Here is a 24578-nt window from a genome sequence, read left to right as displayed (position 1 = left end):
TCATTCCTAATTTTAAAGCCTTGATCATCATTATTAACATTACCAGTGTACACACTAGTGTTATTGTTGCGATCAAGAGCAATTATCGGATTAGTCACACTGATTAAACCTTTTTTTTTTTTATTCTAGTGCAACCTGGCGTAATTATTACTGCCTTTACAATCTAGAAAAAAATCTAGGAAAATCCCGTCTGATTGTCTAAAGGCCCTGCTGGTCACCATATTCCAAATCATAATAAATAACGGGATTGTGAAATCAACGCTTTTAAATTGACTCAAATAGACTGAAATTAACAGAATTGTACAAAATTAAACTTTAGCTTTTCTTTTTAACTCCCGCTTTGTCTTCTGTGGTAAACCACTAATAAAGGCTGTCACCTCGTGTGCATACATTCCTGCTTTTTCTCACGCAGTTACACTTCTACCTCTGGGAACCTGCTTGTCTAGTGTGACGGGTGTTTGATGGACATGCTCTTAGCATAGTGAGCATTGGTTATTTGTTCCCCAGAACTCATGCAGAGCTATGCTCTTCTCATGTCTCCCCTCTAGGTTTGCCCAAGAGAATGCTTCTGTTGCCTGTCATGAAAGTGCCCGCCTACCCCGTCCCCCACTACCACTTCTTTTAGCATAAGAGACACGCCATACCAAAATGCACCTAGGTTTTCTGTAGAAGGGAGACAGTTTTTTTTCTTGTTCTTTTTTACAGTATGACGAAGGGGAAAGGATTAAGGACTTGAGCTGAAGATTTGTAAAAGTGCTTTTTTGCTTATTTTATATTGTTTTTGGTTCCAAAAACTTTTATGAATATTAGAAACCCTGCAGGTTTTAAGTTCTTAAGATATAAAAACATTTAAAAACTTGAAGGATTTGTACTGTGAATTGTTACCTCATTCTTTGAGTCTAAATAGTAATATATCTATCGATCCATATTTCTATCGATATATATATATATATATATTTAGCCTTTTGTTATTTTGTTCTTTCCTTGCTAAAGACGATGATATCCTTTGCAATATGACACACACATCACACATATTCTGTGTACAAAGAAAATAATGTGAGTGGTGTGAAAGATGTATAGGAACAAATCATCAATGCTGCAAAATAAAGTTTATCTTCAATAAAAGCTGAACAGCTCCTGTTGTATATCTCATTTAAAGGCTTTCAGCTACGAAGGAACTTAATAGAGTAGCGCCTTCCTCTTTGGTTCTGTTTGGACTGGATTTGTACTTATGTCACCTAACGTAGACAGATTTACCTATCCTTTTTCAAACCTGCAAATAGTACTATAAAACCTACACTATTAAACCTATAAATAGTACTAGTACTGTTAATATTCCAAGCTCATGCATTTGCAAATATTGAATTTCAGTACCTCGTCACCTCTCAATTCATCTCTTTGACCTTCAGCTTAAAGATTACTCAGAGAAAAAGACAAAGACGACATGATGAATTTAGAACGCCCTAGTTAGATCCTCCATCTTGCATTCAGCTGCACGATCTCATTACTGCATGTGGAATTAATATTCGGCAGGTTTCCCGCAGCTCTCAGAGTTAGCGCCTACAGTATTGCATTTGTTGTAATGTGAGCTAACGGCAGTCTTTTGCAACAGAAGAATACTGACATTGCTTAAAAGGACCTCACTAGCATAAATCATCCTACAAATAATAAACTTAATATGTTCTGCACAGACATTTAAATCAGTGTTTTTCATCTTTGCCTGACATTCGAGTTGTAGCTCCGTGAATCATACTTCACCGTCAGCATTTTCATGTTGTTGTTTCATAATTTTCAGTGTCATTGTCAGTATGGTTTGTTGTGTTTGCTCATTTTTTTTCCCTCGATGCTAAGCACCAGCACCAATAATACCACTAAAACCTGGGCTTAAAACTATCCTCTATAAGATGATTGTAAAGAAAAAAACAGTCTTTATAAATAATAACTAAGAGGAAAATGGCTCAATGTAAATAGAGTGCAGTGAAGGTGAAACTCAAGCTTATTCCATCAACACACCAGTCAAAGAGTGCCAATCGAGACAGAGTTCTGCCCGTGGCCCTTCAACCACGTCTTGGTCATCCAACCAGCAAGTGATAACCACACCCCCCTTCGAGGACGTCTCCATGGTTACGGCTATGAGGCGCAGCCATTGGATGAGAGGACCCAATGTCTTGTCCAATGGTTGGTTGAGCTCCTCTGAGTTGTTATAAAGCCCTTAAATAATCTCTGTCCTTCTGAGACGTTAACTTCAATCTTACACGATTGAACACTATTACCACTTCTTCCATTTTGTGTTTGTTTTTTTCTCTTATTCTTTTTGTTCAGGTTGATATTATTTCAATGCATAAAGACCCAAAGATCCATAGAGAATATTTACTGGTTTTGATATTTAGGGAAATATGTTTTATGGCTTTGTTGCACTTTAAGTTAGTTAGTTTAACATAAAGATTGTAAGCAGGGGGAACAGCTAGCCAAGCTAAGCTCAGGAGCTCGCATTGTAGAAATGTGGCTGAAATTAAAGCAGCAGAAACTAAATTATCATGATTTTTAGTGTCTTACTCTGCACCTTTACAGGACATGGGCATAGAATCCCCAGGGGTGTCCAATTATATCTGCCACCTGGACACCAGCAGACAACCCTTTGAGTCTGGTTGCAGGGTGGTGCCACCAAGGATCAGACTTGTTCTTGGACTGTGCAGCCTGAATTAAAAGCTTGGGTTCTTTGTTGTGTTCCCCCAGCCTTTCCTCACCAGTTTTTGCAGTGTAATAAGGCACATTGTCTTTCTGTCCTATCACGATGGTCCGACCCAGTGAGACAGACCTTTAACTAGACACTTCTTTTAATGTTCTGACTGGAAAATGTACATTTCTTCTAAAGCAACCAGTTTTCTTCTGAAAAATCAGCTCCACAGCCACGAGAGGTATTACAGATCCTAATAACACAATTTAGCACAGTGTGTTAAATAAACTAAAAGTGTAACTATTAGTCTTCCTGGCGCCCCTAGATCCTATTTTTGTCCTATTTTTGGACAGAGAGAGGCTCGCTGTTTCCCCCTGTTACTAGTATTTTTGCTAAACTAAGTGTCCTTTGGATGCATCTTCATATTCATTAGACAAGCGGCATTGATCTTCTCATCTTCTTATCTTCCAAAAAAGCCATTAAGAATATTTCCCAAAGTGTTTTGACTATTGCTTTAATTTAATATACAGGACATTTCTACACACATTTCTACATTCTGCGCTATTTTAAATACACTCATATAGTTAATATACTTATATACCACTTTAAAAAAGTGTACTAATTAATCAATCTTCCTTTTTCTCTGATTTTCGTCACTGCAGGTGGTCTATTTATTGACAATCCTTTCTACCAGCCGCGCACCATCGCTCCTTTTATCATTCATCTGGGTCCACAGGATCTCTTCTCTGACTTCTAGAGGCAGCACATTGTTGGAGGCGCTCTTCACACTTACCTGGCTGCACACATGCCCATCTGTTTCTCCGTCTAATGCGGGCTGCCTTTGAATCCCAGCTGATGGATTCACACATTCAGAACGGTTTCAGTTTGATCAGTCTACTGACGAAACTTTCCTCCTGAGAAAAAAAGAAAAGGCAGAAACTATCTGAACCATCGACCGAGAGGCACAAAGCACCTCTTTCTGTTTCCTCGTCTCTTCACCCAGATCATCTCCTCAGAGGAGAGCGACTTTACAACAAGCAATACTCGGATTTTACGAGAAACGTTCAGCTGTGACTGTGCAGGGCTGGGCTGGTCTTTCTTATAGCAATACACCTGAACTCCTCTCTTTGAGCTTACTTACTTACTTGAGAAGATGTGAATGTCCAACAAAGTTTTACCCAACACAGCATTGCAATAGCTTATTTTGATTGTATATTCAATGTATGTGTGCGTGTGGCTATAATATAACACATATATACACACACACATATATGTATGGTGTATTTCTATAACAGTGTGTTGACAATATTAGTATATGATGATGTATTTATGTAAATACTCTATAAAATATAACTATTGTTGTTATAAATTATTTTAGAATTATAAAGTGTAATGTAACTGTAATATCACAGTATAGCTTTCTTCCAATTTTATATATACTGAGCAATTGAAGCTAGTTCTAGGAGAGGCAATATTATCTTTGGTATTCCTATAACCTGTGCTGTTAGAATAATAATGCTTCCTTCTTTCCTTCCTTCCTACTTTTCCTCTATCTTTGATGTCTTTCTGAGCCTTTCTGAGCACGCTCTCTGCTGCCCGAGGTTTGTTTACACTGCCCGGACCAGAGGTGCTCGCTACTGAACACACTTATAACCACACACTGACACACAGACAAACGCACACTATTCCTGTCAGAAAGCACATTTTCTATAGTCTCATTGCTAGCAGGGAATACTGTTGTTACAGTATGTGTATGCTTGGATGTACACGCTCCTCCCTCTTCCATTAATGGACACACCACCACCTCGGCACAGATCACACATCAGCTCCGTCCCGCAAGCCTTATAGGGACCAAAAGCACAGCTCACTGGCACTTCACTGTTTCTTCTTTCTGCAGACACACACATTCACACACATTGTTTCCTCCAGCTCTCTGTGGCTGTTCTCTGCTGAATGGAAGTGATGCTGCTGGTAGCGAAAACACATGAGCATCTTACAGGTTGGGAAAGATACAATACAAATTAATATTTGGGACAGTTTTTTCACAGAAATGTGATTTGGGTCATCAGGAGTTTGGACTGAGAATGCAGTTTAATCATCGTTGTACATGAACGTAGTTATCAGTGTCAAAGCTGTCTTTGGCCTCATGTTACCTTACCTGAAAATAATTTAAGTATCAGATTCGCATTTGGTGTTCAGCTCAGTTGTATAAGGGAAGAAAAAGTTCAATCTGTGGATATGGTCATAGCCATGTGTCTCTAAATATTGAGGCTAAGATGACCAGGTCAATGACCACAAACTTTTGACATAATTGTACAGTAAAGGAAGGCAAATTAGCTTTTCATGTCATCCTAAAATTTTGAGTAGTTGATTGTGTAGTACTACTGTTATAGCACAATTTATGTCATAAAATTACTGGCAGTTTAGGTAACTGTAAATTCTAAAGCAGTCCATTCAGATTCTGTTTGGATTTGATTTTGCGGCATCAAATGAAGCACAATCCCTCCAGATCAGCTGATATCAGTGCCAGCCCACGTCTGCTGGTTATACACAGCCAAGTGGTTAATCTCATGTAAACTTCACTGTTTGAGGCTGTAGTCACTCAGACCTAGAGACTGGTAAATGACCCCGTGGCTTATGGTTGCTTTGGTTGCAGATGAACCTATCCCCTTTTTCAGTTTGCGTGACACTTACTTCATGTTCACTACCGCTTGGACAGCAGTCGGTTGAGTGCTTGCGGACAAATCTGCTTCTGCACGCAAATTATAGGCAACCTGTCAGTGACGAATTACAAGGAGGTTTTCAGTACGTCACTCTGTCTGTGATCGATTTCACCGGGCGGTGGCCGTCAACCATTCACTCAATACACACGTTTCCCTGTCTATGGAAGGTTGCCTGTCTCTAGGCTTGTGTGGCTTGTGCACCTCTGCAGGCCACTTTGCAAACCACTTTCACCCCCAAACCACATTTCATCCCGTATCTGACTTAATTAGTGTGTATGTGATCAATATGTTCGATAGTTTAAGACTTGTCATTGATGGCTGATCTGTACAAGGGATCTTGCCCACAACACAAAATGTAAATCGCCGTTGCTGTGCATGATGTTTGGGGGGGTTTTTTTGTTTCTCACATGGTTTTGAAGATTTTTTATCGCTGTTCTTTCTTATTTTTAACCTTTAGTAGAGAGAAGATGTCAGTCAGCAGAAGCTACAAAATGTGCATCAAAAACCTTTGATTCTCCTCACATTCGCCTTGATCTGGGCGCAAGTTTGATCTCCTGTGTTTCTGCTGGCTTTGATTCAACAAAAAAAAGACATCTGAGAAAAAGCCGATAGACACAGCATGACTCTAAAGTCAGCGTTTCTAAACAATAAGCCGAATTAGAGTGAGATTTTGCGACATTACTACGCTGAAAATGAAAAGAACTTGACAATTTTTGCAAGGATGGTGATAATTGTCGTGCGACTGAGAGGTCGAGTAGCAAAATGGAGGCTGTTGTGTACTTCCTGTTCCCATAATGTGTCTATAATCTCTAATATACGGTTATTAAATCTTCAATCTTTCATTTACAGTTGTTTGAAATCCTAATGACAGCCTGGCTTTACAAGAGTAAATATTACTGCTCTGACATGGAGCACAATTAAGTTAAGATGTCTCACACAAACTAGATCTCGATTTATTAATTGGCTGTGGGTCTTTGCTGTGAATGACTGTTTCTTTCTTTTCAATCTTTTTATAGTGGTTTTCCATTAAAGAAGAGAGCCGCTCTTGTTTGATCTCTAAAAGTGTAGAATAAAGTTTAGAGCAGGCTTTGCTCTTACTTTTCATTTACATGGGGAATTCACGTGGAGGTGAATAACTTTGAGGTTAGCTGTGTGGAAACAGACCTCTATCAGCTGAGAATTTCTTCTAAAATGCCCTCCTCCCTGCCCTGCCTTCAGCTCCCCCTCTCTGCCCCTTTCTCACTCTCCAGATGGTCCACATTAATAAGGCAGACAGTCATACCTCAGTGAGCAACCTTTTCATTTCCCCTCAGACTGTACAGACACATTGGAGGAGTCACCCTGACTACTGACCCAGTCCTTTTAGTCTGTTGGCCGGACAACCGTATTCAGACGAAGGGTGGCGAGGTTGAGAGCACAGAGAAAGCGGGTCAGTCTAAACCTGGCACAGGCAGCTTAGCGGGAATGTGCAGGCAGTGGCTCCTCCAGTCAGCAGTATTTTTTATTTATTGGGGAGCTGCTGTCTCCTAAATGATACCACCATATCTAAAAGCATATTTTTTTCTTAGTAATCTAGTAAGGAGATGAGAAATCTGCTTGATGTTTCAGCTGAGAAAATATACTCCAAGTATTCAAGTTGTTTGGGGATTTAAAAGAAATTACCAAGAGAGAGAGAAAAATAAGAAGAAAGAGGAAAGAATTCAAAATATAGTTAAATATAGTATATTGAGAGACTGAAGGGAGGCTGACTGATGAACTGACTAGATATCTTCCGCTTTTATTAGGTCAGTGACAAAACCAGCCGTACTCCACCAAAGTGTCTCAGAATAGAAAATATTGCAGTGATGTGTTTTTTCTGGAAACACTTATGAGCGGCTTGAAAAGAAATGCCAGTGTGAATAATGTTTTAGAACATACTGGTTGTCTTTTCTGGATTCCAGTCCCACTGATGGATGTCATTCCTACTCTAGTAGTCCCCAAGATCACTATAAACGAGTAAACAGCGGCACACAGATACATCCCTGTTATTCTGCATCTACACTGCCTCTGGTGGGCGTTCAACAAAAACTACACCTGTAAATCTAAAAAGCACAAAAGACGCACGAGCAATACACTCACGCATTGTACTCAGGGCTACCTGACACGCACGTGTATGCAACAAGACAAACACACACAGAAGCACACATGTACTCAAATGTGTAAATATTTCAGCTTTTACCGACAATAACAGCCAAGCGCACTGAGTCGACATGACACTCTTTGCTCCATGGATTGAGTATTTGTGAACTATGTGAGTCACACAAGTGGTTGGACCTTGTTTGTACATTAGGATATGAGCCATGTATAGCTGAGAAAACACACCCACACCTGCTCTATTTATTAGTGCTTTATACTAGGCTGTCTGTAGCACTGTACATACATTGCTTTTTTGTTGAAATGGCAGTTACCTGTGTGATAAATTAAGCTATCAGAAGAAAAGAAGAAAGAGTGTTGTCTCCAAAAAGTGGCAACACATGCAGGAGATTTGAGTGTTTAAATTCTGCGATAGGTTCAATGGTTTAAGAGATCGGAGAGATTTTGCTCCCCGTTTATATCTGGAGATATAGCCATGTTTCCCAAAGGCCCCTCTTCTCCTCCTGCCAGATCAAAAAGGAAAATGCATGAATGCCTTTGGAAAACAAGGAGGGGTTTTTTTCCCTACACGATGGGATTCATCTACACACCAAAGACTACGAAGCCTTTGCTTCACAAATCTGATCATCCTGCAGTCTCAGAAGTGAGAGATGTGATCTGTCTAGACAGTTATGAAATGTCAGGAAAGAAGGGGGAAAAAGAATGCTCTCCTGTGTGTAAATCTGAAAGAAAACCTGTCTTGCTCACTCTTGCATTAGCACAGAAAGTTGGGGTTTAAATCTGGGGATCATGCTAAATTTGTCTGGAAGCAACGAGAGAAGTGCCGTAGGAAGACCCGGAAAGTCCATCCGCAAGTGATTCTGAAACTCTGCAGCGCTGCAGAAATAGATCCTGGATTATGTTTCCACTGCTTAGGCACAGACTAACTGCAGAACAGATCATTTTCTCTGGGTGTGTGCGTTTATGTCAGAGGGTGGGGCGATGGGGTATGTATTAACACACCCACATGCAGACGCATGCATACACACATACATATACAGCACTGCAGTCACATCAAGCATGTTGTTGCATACTTCCTGGTCATAATTCATGGATTGTTCACGTCCATCGTCCTCCTGATAAATGATCGAAGTCTTTTGGTTGGGAATGTACACAGTCGTTATGGTGATTGTAGAGTAGAATGTATTTACTCGTATAAAGAGTAAACTTGTTTTTTGTAGAGAAGCATATATACAGAATATATATGGATAAATACATATATATACATCTATATATCTTTTGAACTACTTGTGTGTAAGGGTTGTTTTGGGTGCATCTACCCTGTTAGGATTCATATTTCTTTTTCCCCTTTTTTTAATTTTTAATAATGATGTTTTGGCAAAAATAGCATCTCATGAGTGATGATTGTTTTCTTTTTCCTGTAAATATCTTCCTTTTTTTTGTCTTTGACCAAAAGGGGAATAAAATACACCGTTTTATGATGCTGCCTATGAATTGATGAAGTGATATCTGCTCACAGAATCTATTTGTTCCATTAAATGATCAAAGTCAAAGGAGCTTGCAGAGAAAAGCGTCTGGACTTCTTTAAGTTGCTTGAAGACGTTTCACCTCTCATCCGAGAAGCTTCTTCAGTTCTAAGGTCAAATGGTGGAGAGTCCCAGATATAAATATGATATGTATTTCAGACCCAGCAACACACTCAGACAGAAACTGGTTCACCCGAAAGACAAAACGCCAAAACACAAACTTAACAATGTGGTGTATGCTGTACAGTGCAGCGAGGAATGCTCAGACCTCTACATTGGAGAGACCAAACAGCCACTTCACAAGCGCATGGCACAACATAGAAGAGCCACCTCCACAGGACAAGACTCAGCAGTCCATCTGCATCTTAAGGATAAAGGACACTCTTTCGAGGATGCCAATGTTCACATTTTGGACAGAGAGGACAGATGGTTTGAAAGAGGAGTGAAAGAAGCCATCTATGTCCACTGTGAGCGACCATCTTTGAACAGAGGCGGGGGTTTACGACACCAACTCTCTGCCATCTATAATCCAGTTTTGAGATCCCTTCCCAGACGCCTTAACGCCCACTCACATCCTGGGCCATCTGACCTCAGGAATTCGCATGATAAGGTGGGGCCAGGTTTCACAATGAACACACCCGAAACTCTGGCTGATTGGGACCCACACCCAATTTCACACCTTGGCTCAGGTGATTAGAGGATCATCAGGGGGTCCTTTTGTCCCTCTGGGGGGGGATACTCCCACTAGGTTTATATCTGGGACTCTCCACCATTTGACCTTAGAACTGAAGAAGCTTCTCGGATGAGAGGTGAAACGTCTTCAAGCAACTTAAAGAAGTCCAGACGCTTTTCTCTGCAAGCTCCTTTGACTACGATGACCTGGATGACTGAGAACCTTCACAGACATTAAATGATCAAAGTTACATTTTGTGAAACTCTACAAGGTTCTGCTTAACAGAGGCCACTGATAAAGAATGACGAGCGTGATTTGAATTCGCTGTATAGTTTGTTTAATTAGTAGCAGCATTAACATCAGTGATGATCTGTGGTTGTCACTGTTCTTGACATACAGTAACCAATGCTTGATGAACTGAAAATAAAACTGAGAAAGTGCTAAAATCAATATCTGAGTATCTTTTTTTTAAATTGTCTCACACTGATGCCTATCAAAAGGGTCTGACCATAAAATAGATCTAGATTTTTATCTAAAATACATTACTGTGCAATAGTCTTGAAACAACATCATTTATTTGTATTTTGTTATGAACATGGGAATGTGTACATCAGGGATGTCATACAGATTTTACATGGTGGGCCACGTACAGCTCACTTTGTTTCTACGTGGGACGGACCAGTGAACATTTCTGTCAGTGTTTAATCCCTGAGATGTCTGAATATAAGGTAAAGAAGTTCAACTGTATTTTTTAGTTTTCCTACATAATAATTGTAAGAAATGTCTAAAATTACAGAAAAAAACATTTTACTGAAATTCCTATAGAAGATCATTAAACAAACTGGGACTTTACTATCATTTAATTGCTTATCTGTTATTTAATTACTAGGTCTTTATCAATAGAAGCTGCAAACCAATTTAAAATTTGATATTGGACGTTGGCTGCCTTATGTTTCATTCTCTGTCAAGATGATCCCACACTGCTTCAATATTGTTGAGGTCCAGGCTCTGGAGAGGCCAATCTATTACTGATAGTTTCTATCCAGGTATGCTTTTTATTGTCTGTGTGTTTAGGATCATTGTCATGCTGAAAAATGAAAGCAGTTTCAAGTCAGATGCTTTAAAGATGGAGGATCTTTATGTTTTTTTATGTCACGCCATAATGTCAGACTCAAGGTTATGGACAATAATTGGTAAGTTTCTCTAAGAGTTTCAGCACATAGTGGTTTAGAAACATAAGCTGTCAGTCCTCTCTAAAGCAGTACTGCTTATGGCTGAGTCTGAGTATCCAGTGACATCTCCAGTAGTCAACACCATCAACGCACAGCCATAGCCGCCAATCATCCAACACAGCAATAAGTGTCTGTGCGTGCTGTTTCCTAAAAAAAACAACAGAGAAAAACGACATGCCTTTTTCATCTGACAGAAAGCAAAGAGGACAGCAAGGATGACGTCTAAACTCGCCAGACTATGACAGCCATCCTGACAAATTAAACCCTGCTCAGTATTAGTACATTGTGTCAATTGTGGTAGAATTAATGCATTAATTCAGGCTTAAAGTACTGTTTTATGGTATTATTTTCCCTTGAAAATGCAGACAGAGGTGTCAGAAATCTGAATGGGATGCTCCATTTGCATGCCAGCTCCCATTAACATGATAAAACCTTAATACAATGAAACAACTGTCTTCTATAAAGACTTGTTTTACAATGACTGCTCAGAAGTAGAGGAGGATGTACGTGATTAAAAATTAACTGAAGCAGAAACACCACAGTTTGAAACCTGGCTTTGTGCACGCTCGCTTATGTACACACTAATCTGGAAAACTAATAAGACTCAATATAATACCAGAGTCATCTGTATGCTAGGTGCAGACTCATACACTGTGGGGTAATAAATGACCTTGGACTGCTGACAACTTTTTGGGATGGCCTGTATTGTATTTCAGCTGGTAACAAGAAACGACGATATGCTCACAAATCAGATTAATTGGACAGGACTCATTCCTCTCCCCCTGACAGAGGACATCAGTGCCTGTTTATAGATGACAACATTGCTGGTGAAGATTTAACAAGGCCAGCAAACAGCTAAAGCCAACACAACATCAAATATCAGCTCTACATTTAGAGTAGCTATTTTATTCGAATGCCACAACCACACGGGATCTAAACCCAGATTGTATGGTTGGTAAACTGTGTGATAATTCTAGCATATTTTGACAAATATAAGACTGACTGGTCTGCAGTTTTATTTCTTCATTTGAGCAAAATAGGTCCATTTTAATTAAGCAGGTGTTTATGGGTGGTCTGCGGTTCGATCCCTGGCTGCATCACAAAGTATCCTAGGGCAAGATACCAAAGCCAGATTTGCTCCTGGTGCGTTCTTTGGTGTGTTAGTTTTAGATAGATGAAGAAAAAAGTGTGTGAATAGGTGATTGAGACATGTTGTGCAAAGCACAAGCACATGTCATCACACCTCGAACTACAGTGAGGAAGCAGAAAACTATCTATTCTTCTTTACTTACTTATTTGGCTATGTTTGGCTTACTGTGTAAGATTATCAACAATCTATTGCCACAACCACATAAACAGTTTGTAACAAAATATACACACTTTATTACTTACCCCTTGGTAGTACTGGTTTGGTCCCCTTTTTTCATCATTCATGGCATGACTTCAGAAGGTACCAAACATTCATCAGAGATTTTGGTTCATGTTGACATGACGGCATCATGCAGTTGCTGCAGATTTGTCAGCTAACTGATTGGAATCTCCTGTTCTACCACATCCCAGATGTGCTCTATTGGACAATAGACTGGACATCAACAGCCTGTACTGCTGATACAGAATAGGATGGATTTATTCTTTCATGTTGAAATTTGGACCTTTCCATCTGAATGTCCCAGCAGAATCAAGACTCATCAGACCAGGAAACATTTTCCAATCTTCTATGGTCCAGTTCTGGTGAGCACATATGAATTGTAGCCTCAGTTTCCCATCTGGTCTTCTGTTGCTGGAGCCCATCTAGGTTCAATGTGTTGTGCATTCAGAGATGCATACCCTCATGTAACAAGTGGTTATTTCAATCAATCAATCAATCTTTATTTATAAAGCACTTTTCATACAGAAAAAATGTAGCACAAAGTGCTTTACATAGTTAAAAGCAGCCCACCCCACCCTCCAACTCACTCCCCACACTCTCAATACACATATATCCCCCCACCCCCACCCACACACACATTTGACTTACTGTTGTTGTTCTGTCAGCCTGAAACAATCTGACCATTCTCCTGTGACCTCTGGCAGTGCAGAGAGCAGCTCTAACATCTTTACAATAACACGTATAAATCCAGATCTTTATTCCTATTTGCTAACACATTTGAAATCTCAGTAATTTAATTTAAACATTACCACCTTTGACTTTTATAAAAATCATATTTCTCAGTCCATTTTCCTAATGTGAGCTCAGTACACAGCGACCTCATGTATAAGAAAATCAAGTCCAAATATAAAGGTGCAGATTTGGTGGATTTGTCTACTGAGACTGATAGGAGAAGGCACCTAGTCCATCTGATATACACAAAATCACGACTGGCAAATGTTTTAGACAGGAAGTTTTCATTATTTTTCCTCAACACTCCAAATCGAACTCAAAAACCATGATAATCAAATGTCACGGCTCTCGGCTTCCTGCGAGAATACCCTCAGGCTTAATTATTCATTAAGAAGGCAATGATAGCAGAGTAATTGGCCACAACAAAGATGTGTGAAATTTTAACCGAAGCACATATATTTCCTGAAGCGGTGGAGGGTTTGCATTCTCCACAATCCTCACCTGAGCAAATGAGGCAGCAGAGATGAAACTAACAAGATCCACCGCTCAGGATTTTCACCTTTTCACCTGAAAATATCCAAACATTCACACACCATCCATAAAGGAAGAGGCTGAGTGTTATGTAAAAATTAGATTACAACTGAGTGTGAATAAGTGACCACTCATTTCTTTGTCTCCTTTCCCTTCCGTCAATAAGAGCAAAATAGGAAACACAAACAGATACATGATCGATGAAACAGAGAGCAGGGGGGGGGGGGGGGGGGGAAGTCAAAATAGCTGCAGAGAGATTAAAAATAAAACCACAGACAACTAGCATCTTGGATCAAACAGCTAAATCCTTTATGTATAAATGTTTTTCAAGAGCCTTATTAGCCAATATATATACCAACTAGGGGTGCAATGATGCACAAAATTCACGGTTCGGTTCGATACTTTGGTGTCACGGTTCGATATTTTTTCGATACAAAAAATGTTCATGCCTTTTTAATTTATAATTTATTAAAATTATAAATATATATTTTAACCCAAAAGTACAGTTTTTAAATTTAATGTTGCTGAAACAACAAAATAAAAAAAATAAATCTATCTGATCGAGAAATCACTCATCTTTGGAAAAGAGAGTTTATTACAGAGAAATAGCTCTCAGGAGAATCATGTGGCTGTCTAAATGACTCGGGTAAAGTTTGTAGCATGCGTGCTTGTTGTTTTTGTCTGCTTCCACTTGTCTTTGCACTAGGATGATGTCGGTGTAAATGTGCAGTCATATTCGTTGTATTCCCACTAGTGCTGTCAGCGTTAATCTTGTTAAACTGACATTAACGCCATAACACGGCAAATCTCCGTTAACGAGTTACCGCAGATCGCCCCGTGTGTGGGGCTGGACGGTGTCAACACGTTAACGAGCTAACTGCGCTAACACACTAGCTCCCACCAATCTAATTGAGCATTGCGTGGCACATCCGACATACTGTTTTTCTTTTGTCCATGACGCGCTTACCATCAGGGTCATGCTTCACATGAAAACCAAGATAGTTCCGAACACCAGATCTGAATGAGGGTGGGGGAGGTTCAATTTCAGGTAGCGTTGAGGCAGTAGCCATGTTGCAATGAGCTTAGCTTCTGTCTTGCTAGCTTGCGCTGCGCTCAGTGCAGCCTAGGCGGAGTAGTCGAACGCAGATCCACTGAGCGCTCAACACGGACAGCATCGTCAGAAGGAAAGTTGATAAAATAAATTAAAACTTTTGTATTGTTCGATACAAATGCGTACCGAACCAAAAGCACTGTATCGAACGGTTCAATATCGATACGAGTATCATTGCACCCCTAATACCAACTACTTATTTTACTTATGATGTAGCCTGCTTTCCAGCTAGCTAACATGACTGAAGAGCTTGATTTTATTTGACAAAGTATTTAAATTATTAATACACCCAGTGATTAAAGTGGGATATCAGAGGTAGGGAAACCCTAAGATCGGGAGTAGCAATGCAGTGTGAGGATAATAATCACTTAGAAATCCATCTATCCACTTATCCTTTTCAGGGTCATGGGGGGCGCTGGAGCCTATCCCTGCTGTCTTAGGGCAAGAGGCAGGATACAACCTGGACAGGTCGTCAGTCTGTCGAAGGGCTAATCACTTAGAAATGATTCAGTTAATAATTCCAGCAAATTTTCTTTGCTTACAGGCTGTGATCACGTGTCCTGTGCTACTAATATTCAATGCTATTTGTGGATCTAACGACCTGAATTCAACAAGATATAAGCAGATGAGCCATACGGCTTATTTCCCATAGCACACAAGGTACAGTTCAGCGAGTGAATCCAATAGGAATTTAAACTGTAAAGAGTCAGACATTTTCACATATTTATTAAATTAAAATTCTGAAAGTCTAAAAGTTCTTGCAGATCTCCAGATATGCTACTCTGCAGAAACAGCTTTCATCAAAGCAGTAGTTGACAGTAGATTCCTGTATAGGAATTCCTGTAGGGATCTACTGTGGCGGAATATTTTTTATTACATACTAAATTTGCAGCATTTACTACTGTTGAATTTATGAATTCTGTTTTCTAACAGGCTCCAGAGGCTCTAGAGTGAAGTCGGGGTGGAACACTTTTCCACCTTCACCCTACCACTTATCCCTTTGACATCTGAAGCTAAGTCATATGAATATTTAGTCTCAGAGATAAACTTATCAAAAGAAGCCAAGTTCAGTCTTGTTTGTGAGTTCACAAGATCAGGTGCCAGGAAGTTTATGAGGTTGTAAAAATACTGTCACACTGCCCCTCTTAGGCATATTCTCTGACAGACACACAGAGTTCCATCCCTGATTCATACATCAACAACCATTAAAGTCCAAGACAGCACCCATCAGCAGTCCCTGTGACATTCTATTTTGGTGCTTGGTGCCATTTGTTTACAGTCTTATACGCAGGCTAGAAAAAGGAGGGGGATAAAGTGTGAAGCAGATTGCATAATGCTGGCGTTTGTTACCTCCAGCAGCTCCCGGTATGCTACCGGCTTTCCAACTTTTCATGCCTGCTTCTTTGCAATCTGCAGCTGCAGAGCCAAACTCCCCACTGCCGTCGTCACTAAAGGTGTTAATTTATCGGCTAGATCTAAGTTATAAACACTCCAAATGATATATGTGAGACCTCCAGTTCAACTAGTGCACATTGCACATATCATACACTGAGGCGAAGGCAGAAAATAGCTCATCCCTGACACAGATAACAATGCACCCATCATTTTGAGGCACGTTCTCTGAGGCGCCAAAGTGCGTACAAGCTACGAAGAGCTTTCCATGCATCTCGAGGGAAAAGGCTTGTTTAAGTGTCTGACAGATAGCCTGTTTTCACAAGACATAATTAGCTAGCAGAAACAGGTTTATTTTCATCTTTAAAACTCTCAGAACCTCCCAAGAGGACACAAAGAGAAGTCTCATTATATCACCATCATGGGCCTCTTTTATCTCTTTCTCAATTCCAACTCGAGACACTGAAGAGGATATTGACATGTAAGGCTTTTTTTGTGTTATTTTATAGATACTGCCTTCAAACTCAAGCGATATAAGAGTTAAAGGAGCAAAATACTAATAAGTTTTAGGTTTTAAGCTTTAATTCATTTTGTGGCTTCTCAATACTTTAATAGCTTTAAAAGTAACAGTGATTCCTTTCTCGTTGAAATTGGTGGAAAGAAGATATTGATGGGAGTGAGCAAGGTCACACACACTCAGAGGGTAAGGTGATGCTTTTACCTATCAAAGTTCACAGTTACCTAAAACAGAGAAGCAGCAGTTTCTCTCACTGGACTTCAAGTTGAGCAACAACACTTTTGCTTAACGATTATAATGGCTTACTTTAATGACTATCTTCTATCATCTTACTGTTTTGACTCCTCTTACTGTGCAAACATAATTAATCTGTAGCATCGTCATGATCACAGGGCGGTCTGCTCCCTTCTGTTTTTCTTCCCATCCCCGTTTCATCTTATTCCTCCATAATCATAAAAGGTCCCAGTATGCAAAATACTGAATGTGACAACCAGGATAAAGTTTTTTCACATCATAAACAGTTGGCATTTCAAACCACAATATCATATTGAGACTTTATCACTTTAGCCCTGTGCTCCTGTAAAGTTCCTTTTAACCTTTATTCGATTTTATATTGTTTGTCTTTTTTTTAATAAATAAAGATGCAAAATAACAGAAAGACACGCAGATATTCTTCTGTTGATATCTTTATATTGAAATTCATGAAGTATACACAGTGCATTCTACACTATTACAATTTGCACACGTTGATAATGTTTTTGTCGTTGGATGATAAAGCTACGTTTTGGCATTTAATTAACCAAACAGCAGTCTGACTGAAAAGCTTAGAGCCAAAAAAAAGAGCCCCAAATAAACAAACGAACATTAAAACATTGTTGTGAATCAAACTGTAGCACGGCAGCAGGTGGGTGGGTACAAGTAGGCATCATTAGTTATAGTTACAGAGTAGAAAATCATAAACAAAAACTCAATATTTAGGTTTTTTGTTTTTTTTAATGTTTCTTATTTACAACCCAGTGCCTTTAGAGGGATGGCCCTTCGTTTCTTTCAACTTCATGCGGACTCCTCCTCTGACATCACTAGAATACAAGCCAATCAGATTACACCTTTCATATCAGAATTTATACAATTTACAGTAAGTTTGAAAAATTGCGCTTTTTCTCATTTTTTTTTTCAGTCTTGCAGTAAATTATGAATAGAAACTAGAATATTGATGAGCTCCCTTTTGAGTTGGCTAAATATGAAAACACACAAGCACTTTTTTACATCAACCCCCACAGACGGATTATCCTGATCCACACTCCTGAGCTGCTCACAGGTGTCTTCACATGTGTGGCCTTTCTGTCCCTGCGTTCGCAGGAGTGTCGGTCGCCACCTTAATGTTTAAGTCTCCTCAGCACTGTGATCTGATTGAGCACGTCGAATGCTCCGAGGCACGGATTCATCGATCTGTTGGGGGGTGGGGTTAGCGGGGCTTTTGCTCTGCGTTGGAAGCCAGTAAAGCAATCTAATCCCTCGATGCTACCTCTGACTGGATACTGGACTTAATAGCATAGAGACACACAACAACGCAAACTTTAACCCAGGTCTTGTGATGTCATGCGTTATCTGGTTATTCCCCGCTCTCGTCTGTGTCCTTCATGCTGGTGTTTTGGACTGACCTCTCGTTGACAGAGCACGGTTTTGCTGCTAACTGCATATCTTCTTTCAGATCTCATGTTATTATAACCTTCTGTGCAGGTGGACATGAGGGACTACTTTTAACTAGCTTTTTTTTAAAATATATATATTTACACACACATGTGTGTCTGCATTTTAGTTCAGTGTTTTTTAACAACCAAAAGTGTGACTGAAATGTGCCTGGCGTGCTGCACAACCAAGGATTAAATGGGACCTTGGTCAAAAGGTCAAAGATTGCAGTGCAGCTGGAGGCGTGGGTAGAGGGAGGCGGGGCTTAAAGGTGGGCTTCAGTGCAGTAGGAAATCAAACTTTCTGTCTGTGTGTGTTTTCCGATTCAGACTTCCTCTAAGCAGTGCATAAGCTTTCTGGCAAACGATGCATCGCTGTGTGTTTCAGCTATCCTCACACTCTCACAGTACGCTTGTGCAGCACACACAGAGGTTTGCGTGGTTTTGAGCTTTTCTTTGCGCCAAGTGACCCAAACCAAACAAACCCTGCGTGTGAAATTTGACACGAGGAAAGGTTAAGCTGTCGGTTAACATTACAGCAGCTTTTATCATAAATTACATAATTATACCAACCACTTTTTACCAACCTTCAGATCAAGGCTTTGTCATCAAACCTCTTGTTAGCATCGTTCATATACACGCTTGAACATTGAAGCAGACTAGACAAACAGCTTGCATGCAGGCGTACACTCACAACCTTAGTGCTTTTTCTTTCCCTAGGGCTTACGCACACTTTCCAGCTCTTTCTTTTGAACACACACAGTTTTGCACATTATTTTAGTCAAATATTTATCCACTCAAACATCACCTCACAGTCGAAAACAAAGCAAATTAACATGCGCTCTTACATTCACACATACGTTTCCCCTTTACGCAAGCATATTTGACAAGGTACAAGAAAAAAGCAAAACAAAACAGACAACAACAAAAGGTATTGTTCAACGTAAATTAGAAAATGCTCCGTTTCAAAAAGGCATCTATTAGCTCTCGTACCTAAAACAAAACATTTACAGGGACTGGTAGTTTTGTGCCAGTAGTTTAGAAGGGAAGTGCACACAGAGCGGCAAGGAAGGACGGAGTGTTTTCTTCTCTATCCCGTAAGGACAAAGACATTTCAGGTGTCCTTACCTTCCTTCTGTGGGTCTTTAATATCAGCAGTACAAAGACAGAAATAATTATGCTGTTTTTTTGTTATTTTCATTTTTAAACACTTGTCTTTATGTGACTGCTGGAAGCACACTGTCTCAGAGAGTGGTACTGCTGTAATTCATTCATCTCATGTTTGCAACCCCTTCTCATCAGTTGGCTGCAGTCATTTGGGATTTGTGCTGGGCAGATTAGATCAGGAATGAGGGAAACACGACGATATTGTTGTTAGGAGGAACACAGCCTGTAGCAAAGTGATCCTGGGATTTAACGGCTAATGTTCATGTCAAAGTTATGGCCCGGTGGGTTACGTTAGAGGTCCGGAGGTTTCGGCGTGATGAGTTGCGCCGATCTCCAGACATAATCCGGTCGAAACTGGGTGGATAGGGAATGTTAGGTTAGGTGGTCTCCTTGCCCTGGGTCCCAGTGACGGTTTTGATGGAGCTGAGTGTGCGGTTGAACCAGGTCTTCTTGGCGGCCTGCACCTCATTGAGAGCCAGACCCAGGTGGTGCTCCAGATCCTGGATGAAAGAGAGCAAGAAATTACAGCCCAAACAGGCAATATATCTTATTTACTGCTTTTACTTTGCAGCTTTGAGTCCAACACAAAATCCTCAACTTTCCTCATCATCACTCCAAGTAATCTCCACACAGAGCGCTTTGTTGCAGTCACTTTAATGCATTTTTCCCCCTTAAGCCTCTATTTAGAAACTAGACCTCAATTTTTTCACTCTGCTCACACGGGTTTTTAAAAAAAACACTTAACACAGCAATGTTTAAAAGCTCCCCGCTATAATAACAATGCTTCTTTTCTGATTCCATTACATGCTAACGTTGATTCAGAGCCTGTGATCACAGCACTGTCCTCAATTAGTAAATTAAATCGCATAAAGCTGCAGGTTTCTTCAACTCTATCTTCTTAAAAGAAAATGTTCTGCTTTCATTTGTTGGGCCTGTGCTGCAGGTTACTGCTGCTGTGCCTGTTCGGGGGTGATAAAGTAATTAGAGCAGAAATGTGGCCTCCTTTTTTTCTCCTTTCAACACGAATGACACAATGTTTTACTTTCAACTTTAAGAAACATCCCATGTCAGAATAATGAATGACTCACACTCTGACCTCTGGACCCTACCTGGATTTTGCACTCGGCCTCCACCAGCTGCAGTTTGGTCTGAGCTAGTTCCAGCTCCATCTCCCTCAGCTGGTTTTTCAGAGCCTCCTTCTCTTCATCGGTCTCCTCGGCTCCCCCGGCAGATGCTGTGGTCACAGCGGCCCGTACCCGTCCCTCCTTGTTGAAAAGACTGCTGCATTTCTCGCAGCCTTCAACTTTCGCCTACATATGAGGGGGAGGAAGAAACAAACAGAAGAGGTAAGAGGACACTTTAAGCCTGAGCAAGGTTAGAGAAGAAAGAGACGGAGTGAGAAAAGGAAAACTTAAAATGGAACAGGAGAATGCCCCAAATGTTTTTCCTCTCACCAAACAACTGTTGTCTCAATTGAATGCAGATATTTATAGCTACCCAGCTGTCTTCTCGCTGTAAAGTTTTCATAATGATCACCACTTAGGCTGCGTCCAAAAAACCCCCATAGACTCATGTGTTAAAACAGATTTATAGCCTGGTGCTAAAAACAAAACAAAAAGAAAGATTTCTCTCTCACTCTTCTCATTTCTAAATAACTCATCAGGCCTGGAAGTCTGCTTCACCTTAAAGTCTGCTTCACCTCAGTGAATGGAACATCTCACCTGTGTAAAGTGTTGATGTCTACTGTAATTATCTGAGAAAATACATGCTGTGCTGTGTCACTGATTGTGATGTTCAGCCAGTCAAAAAGTGTGTATTAGTTTGTTACTTAGGATCGAATTGTTAGCCTAGGTTGACAGTGCGAGCTGATAACTCCACCTTCTCCTAAATCCAAAAAAAACAAACAAAAAAAGATGCTGACAGGTATGAAATTAAAGTCACCGCAAGAATCATAGTGTCAAAGTTCGAAGGGTTTTTGTCTGTTTTTGACCCATAAATCATGAAAGTGACCTTGAAGACTTTGTTGAATATGATCCTAATTTTAATGGATTGTTAACATGACCTCGCTCTACACCCCTACAGAGTTTTATCAGAATTCATTCAAAACTTTTTGAGCTATTTGTTAAATTCCATGTTTTTGCAGAAGGCATATGAAGTCTGTTTGAGCAGATGAGGTAAGTAAAAGTATTATTTACTTTCAGTTGCTCTTTCTAAGTTTGGCTCAGGATAACCAGACTAGTAGGGCGACTCCTCTGAGATTATTCTAGACAGATCAGTGCCTGAGTTGGCACCAACATGTAGGACTGTCGACAGGACTTTACATTCAGGGTTGCTTGCCACAGTAACAACAGCCGACTGAGGCAGCCGGTGGAGACGCTTCCTAAAAATGAATATTTTATGAGAATATTTAATTTGGATTAAATGTGGCCAGTTTTACGCTGAATAGTAATTATATGTAAAGTTTCCAGTCTCATTGTTGCAGAAGTGGCCTTAATGAAGCAGCAGAGTGCTTGAGCTGCAATTGGTGCTCTTGTCACTTCAAATTCAGTTTTAGTGAGTCGCTGTCAGTGTGTTTATTTAAATATCTAAAAAAAAAAAATGCATCTGTGAGCAGCTACAGCAGCTGCTGACAGTTAGGAGAATTTCTGCACCATTAGTAGTATAGAAAAAAACTGCACAGATTTACCTCCACACAGGCAGAGAGGTCCTGCTGCAACCTTTACATGACTTGACCTTGGTGCACTAAACATTTTGTGAGCTTCCTGCCAAAACTGCCCTTTTCTTACATCGCCTACTGTTTGAACTAATACTTCACGGGCCACAGGTAAAACTGCCATGGCCTCCTCGGTCATGCTCCTCACTCTTCCCCCCAAAAGATCTGATTTTAAACATTACATTTAACTACAGGTTTTACTTTAACCTGTAGGTTCAGTCAAACTTTCTTGTTCATGTAATCTTTGACTCAAAGCTTTCCAGACAGAGCTAAGAACCACTCTCTAGACAGCCAGTTATCTCTAGACTAAGTAGGCCCTCTGTGCTGGGATGCCAGAGTAACAAGAGTTGATGCTCATTTTTAATATAATTGGTCAAAAAGGCTCATTGGCTTCTTTTGCATGTATTGGGGGATGGGGGTTCATGTCATAGATTTTACAGTAAATGATCCGTCCATCGGCCTCTCAATGCGGTGAAGTCGTCCCGTATCCTTAGCAGAAAACAGCTCTTCAGCATGTTTCCACCTCCATGCTTGACTATGCAGGGGGTGTTCTTTGGGTCTGAGTCAGCATTTCTTGGCCTGTACATGTGTCTTCCTGAGCACGGGGACCTTGTGGGTGCTGAAAAACTTCACACCATTACTGCATGGTGTGCTACCAGTGGAGGTGCCTCTTGGCGACTGTGCTCCTAACTGCCTTCAGATCATTAACAAGCTCCTTCCATGTACTTTTGGGCTGCTCCAAGACTTTTCTCATGATCTTCCTCCTCCCATGAGCCAAAATCTTGCATTGACCTCTACATCTATAACAACTGGTTATTTTATATTTCACAACACCAACTTCTTGGTGATGGTCTTGAAGTCCATTCAGCCAATCTTGCCCCTGATGTCTTTTGATAGCTCTTTGGTCTTGCACATGGAGGTGGAGAGGTTGCAATGGAAGAAACTGATTCTATCGACAGGTATATGCTTAAGAACATAAGTTCAGATCAGGAGTATCCCACAGATTACAATTGATTGATAATCTGTGGGATCTAGAATTGTGGCTGGGTTGTAGGGGATCAAATACTTATTTCACTCACTGACAAGCAAATCAATGTATATGAGGCTGTGTCTCAGATGTTAAAACAGGTTATCTGTTCATCAGAAGTGTCTTTAAGCAATGAATTGAATCCTGCTGACAGAGGAGCACATTACATGGCAGCTCATGGAGTAATGAGAGGTAAAAATTGTAATACACTTTGTAAACTCATAAAGTGACAAAGTTAATCCTGGCGTCATGGTTACGTCATTTGGGTTGGTGTAAAACTCACCCTGATTTTCTCGAGTTCTCCTCGCGTAGCCGTCTGTTGTTTCTCTAGTCGTTCGCTCAGCTGGGAGCAGATCTGCAGAAAACAAAAACAGCTTGGTTTGTTCACCCACTTTTAGACAGAGCTCGTCAATTAAACCAGAGGAACGCTTTTCAATTAAAATGAATACTCAATACCAATAATCTGTACTTCAAGTCAAGCTTTTTCCAGTCTCTGGTGCTTCAACACAGCTCCAACAAGCCACAAAAGCTTGCTTAGTTTTCGGCCAACAACAATCAAAGATTCAAATCATTAATTTACCTAAGCACCCAGCCACAAAACCTAATAGTAAAACAAAGTATACACAGGAAAACAGGAGGGAAAAAACTCCCTTTCAGAAAAAGTTTGATGAATATTTATGAATGAAAACTGTTCATCCCCATAATATGGTAAAAACACAATACAGACAGAGTAATAAGAATAACATCAGCACTCAGAGAGCACCACTCCCCCCGTAGGGCAAGGGCTATACTGAAACTGTGATGTTTTATAATGTTTTTATTATAACATGCGCATGTTTTATTATCCTAGGATGACGTCAGTCAGTTATGGCATCATTGTGACCTTGTAAGGTGTTGAATTGAGGTGGTGTACAACTCTCTCCATCGCTTTTCGTATGACACATTTTTTGATATGGTTTCTTCTTCTGACCTTTTTATCGCTAACAATGAAGGTCAAGGTCAAGTGCTCATGCCCCCCCAAGGTCTAGGATATTGTTGAGAAGTTTGAAGATGAAAACAAATTGTGGGTAATATACAATTTTTACTGGTTTTCACAACTGGTGTGTCTTAAATCACCTCAAGGTGTTGTTGGCATCTACTGTCAATCAAAATTTGAAAATGATATATTGAAAACTGCTAACAAATAGACAGACAGTTGTGTTTCCCCTACTGTGTTTATAGGTTAATAAGTCTGTATGGACTTTATCCTCTTAGCTTTAAGTGCATTAGTGGTGTCATAGGCCTTATGTATATTCAAATCTCCTTTTCCCCTTCTCCTTCAAACAGCTACAAGCATCCTGAGAGTCAAACAAACACCCACAAACTTT

At 40.2% G+C, this 24578-nt stretch overlaps 2 protein-coding genes across 5 annotated transcripts in view; one reads left to right on the top strand and one right to left on the bottom strand.

Moving 5' to 3' along the window:
- strbp (spermatid perinuclear RNA binding protein) overlaps positions 1-10182 on the top strand; it is a 108615-nt gene extending 98433 nt beyond the window's left edge. For 2 of the 3 annotated variants that reach the window (XM_004538305.5, XM_004538304.5), the window contains exon 19: positions 3340-10182. In XM_004538305.5, the coding sequence (XP_004538362.3) occupies positions 3340-3434 (95 nt within the window). In that variant the 3' untranslated portion in view covers positions 3435-10182. Of the gene's footprint in view, positions 1-548; positions 1132-3339 lie in introns of those variants that run through there. The other variant, XM_004538306.6, reaches the window with a different exon arrangement.
- Positions 10183-17284: 7102 nt separating this feature from the next.
- The window catches only part of rabgap1 (RAB GTPase activating protein 1), an 82746-nt gene continuing 75452 nt past the window's right edge, over positions 17285-24578 (bottom strand). For both annotated transcript variants that reach the window (XM_014409459.3, XM_014409461.3), the window contains 3 exons: positions 23495-23566; positions 20581-20781; positions 17285-19971 (listed from right to left, as the gene is read on the bottom strand). In XM_014409459.3, the coding sequence (XP_014264945.2) occupies positions 19849-19971; positions 20581-20781; positions 23495-23566 (396 nt within the window). In that variant the 3' untranslated portion in view covers positions 17285-19848. The remainder of the gene's footprint in view (positions 19972-20580; positions 20782-23494; positions 23567-24578) is intronic.

Source organism: Maylandia zebra, linkage group LG7 (genome assembly GCF_041146795.1).
Source record: "Maylandia zebra isolate NMK-2024a linkage group LG7, Mzebra_GT3a, whole genome shotgun sequence".
Lineage (NCBI taxonomy): Eukaryota > Metazoa > Chordata > Actinopteri > Cichliformes > Cichlidae > Maylandia > Maylandia zebra.
The sequence above is the reverse complement of the archived record's forward strand: the minus strand, read 5'-3'. Positions and strand labels throughout refer to the sequence as shown.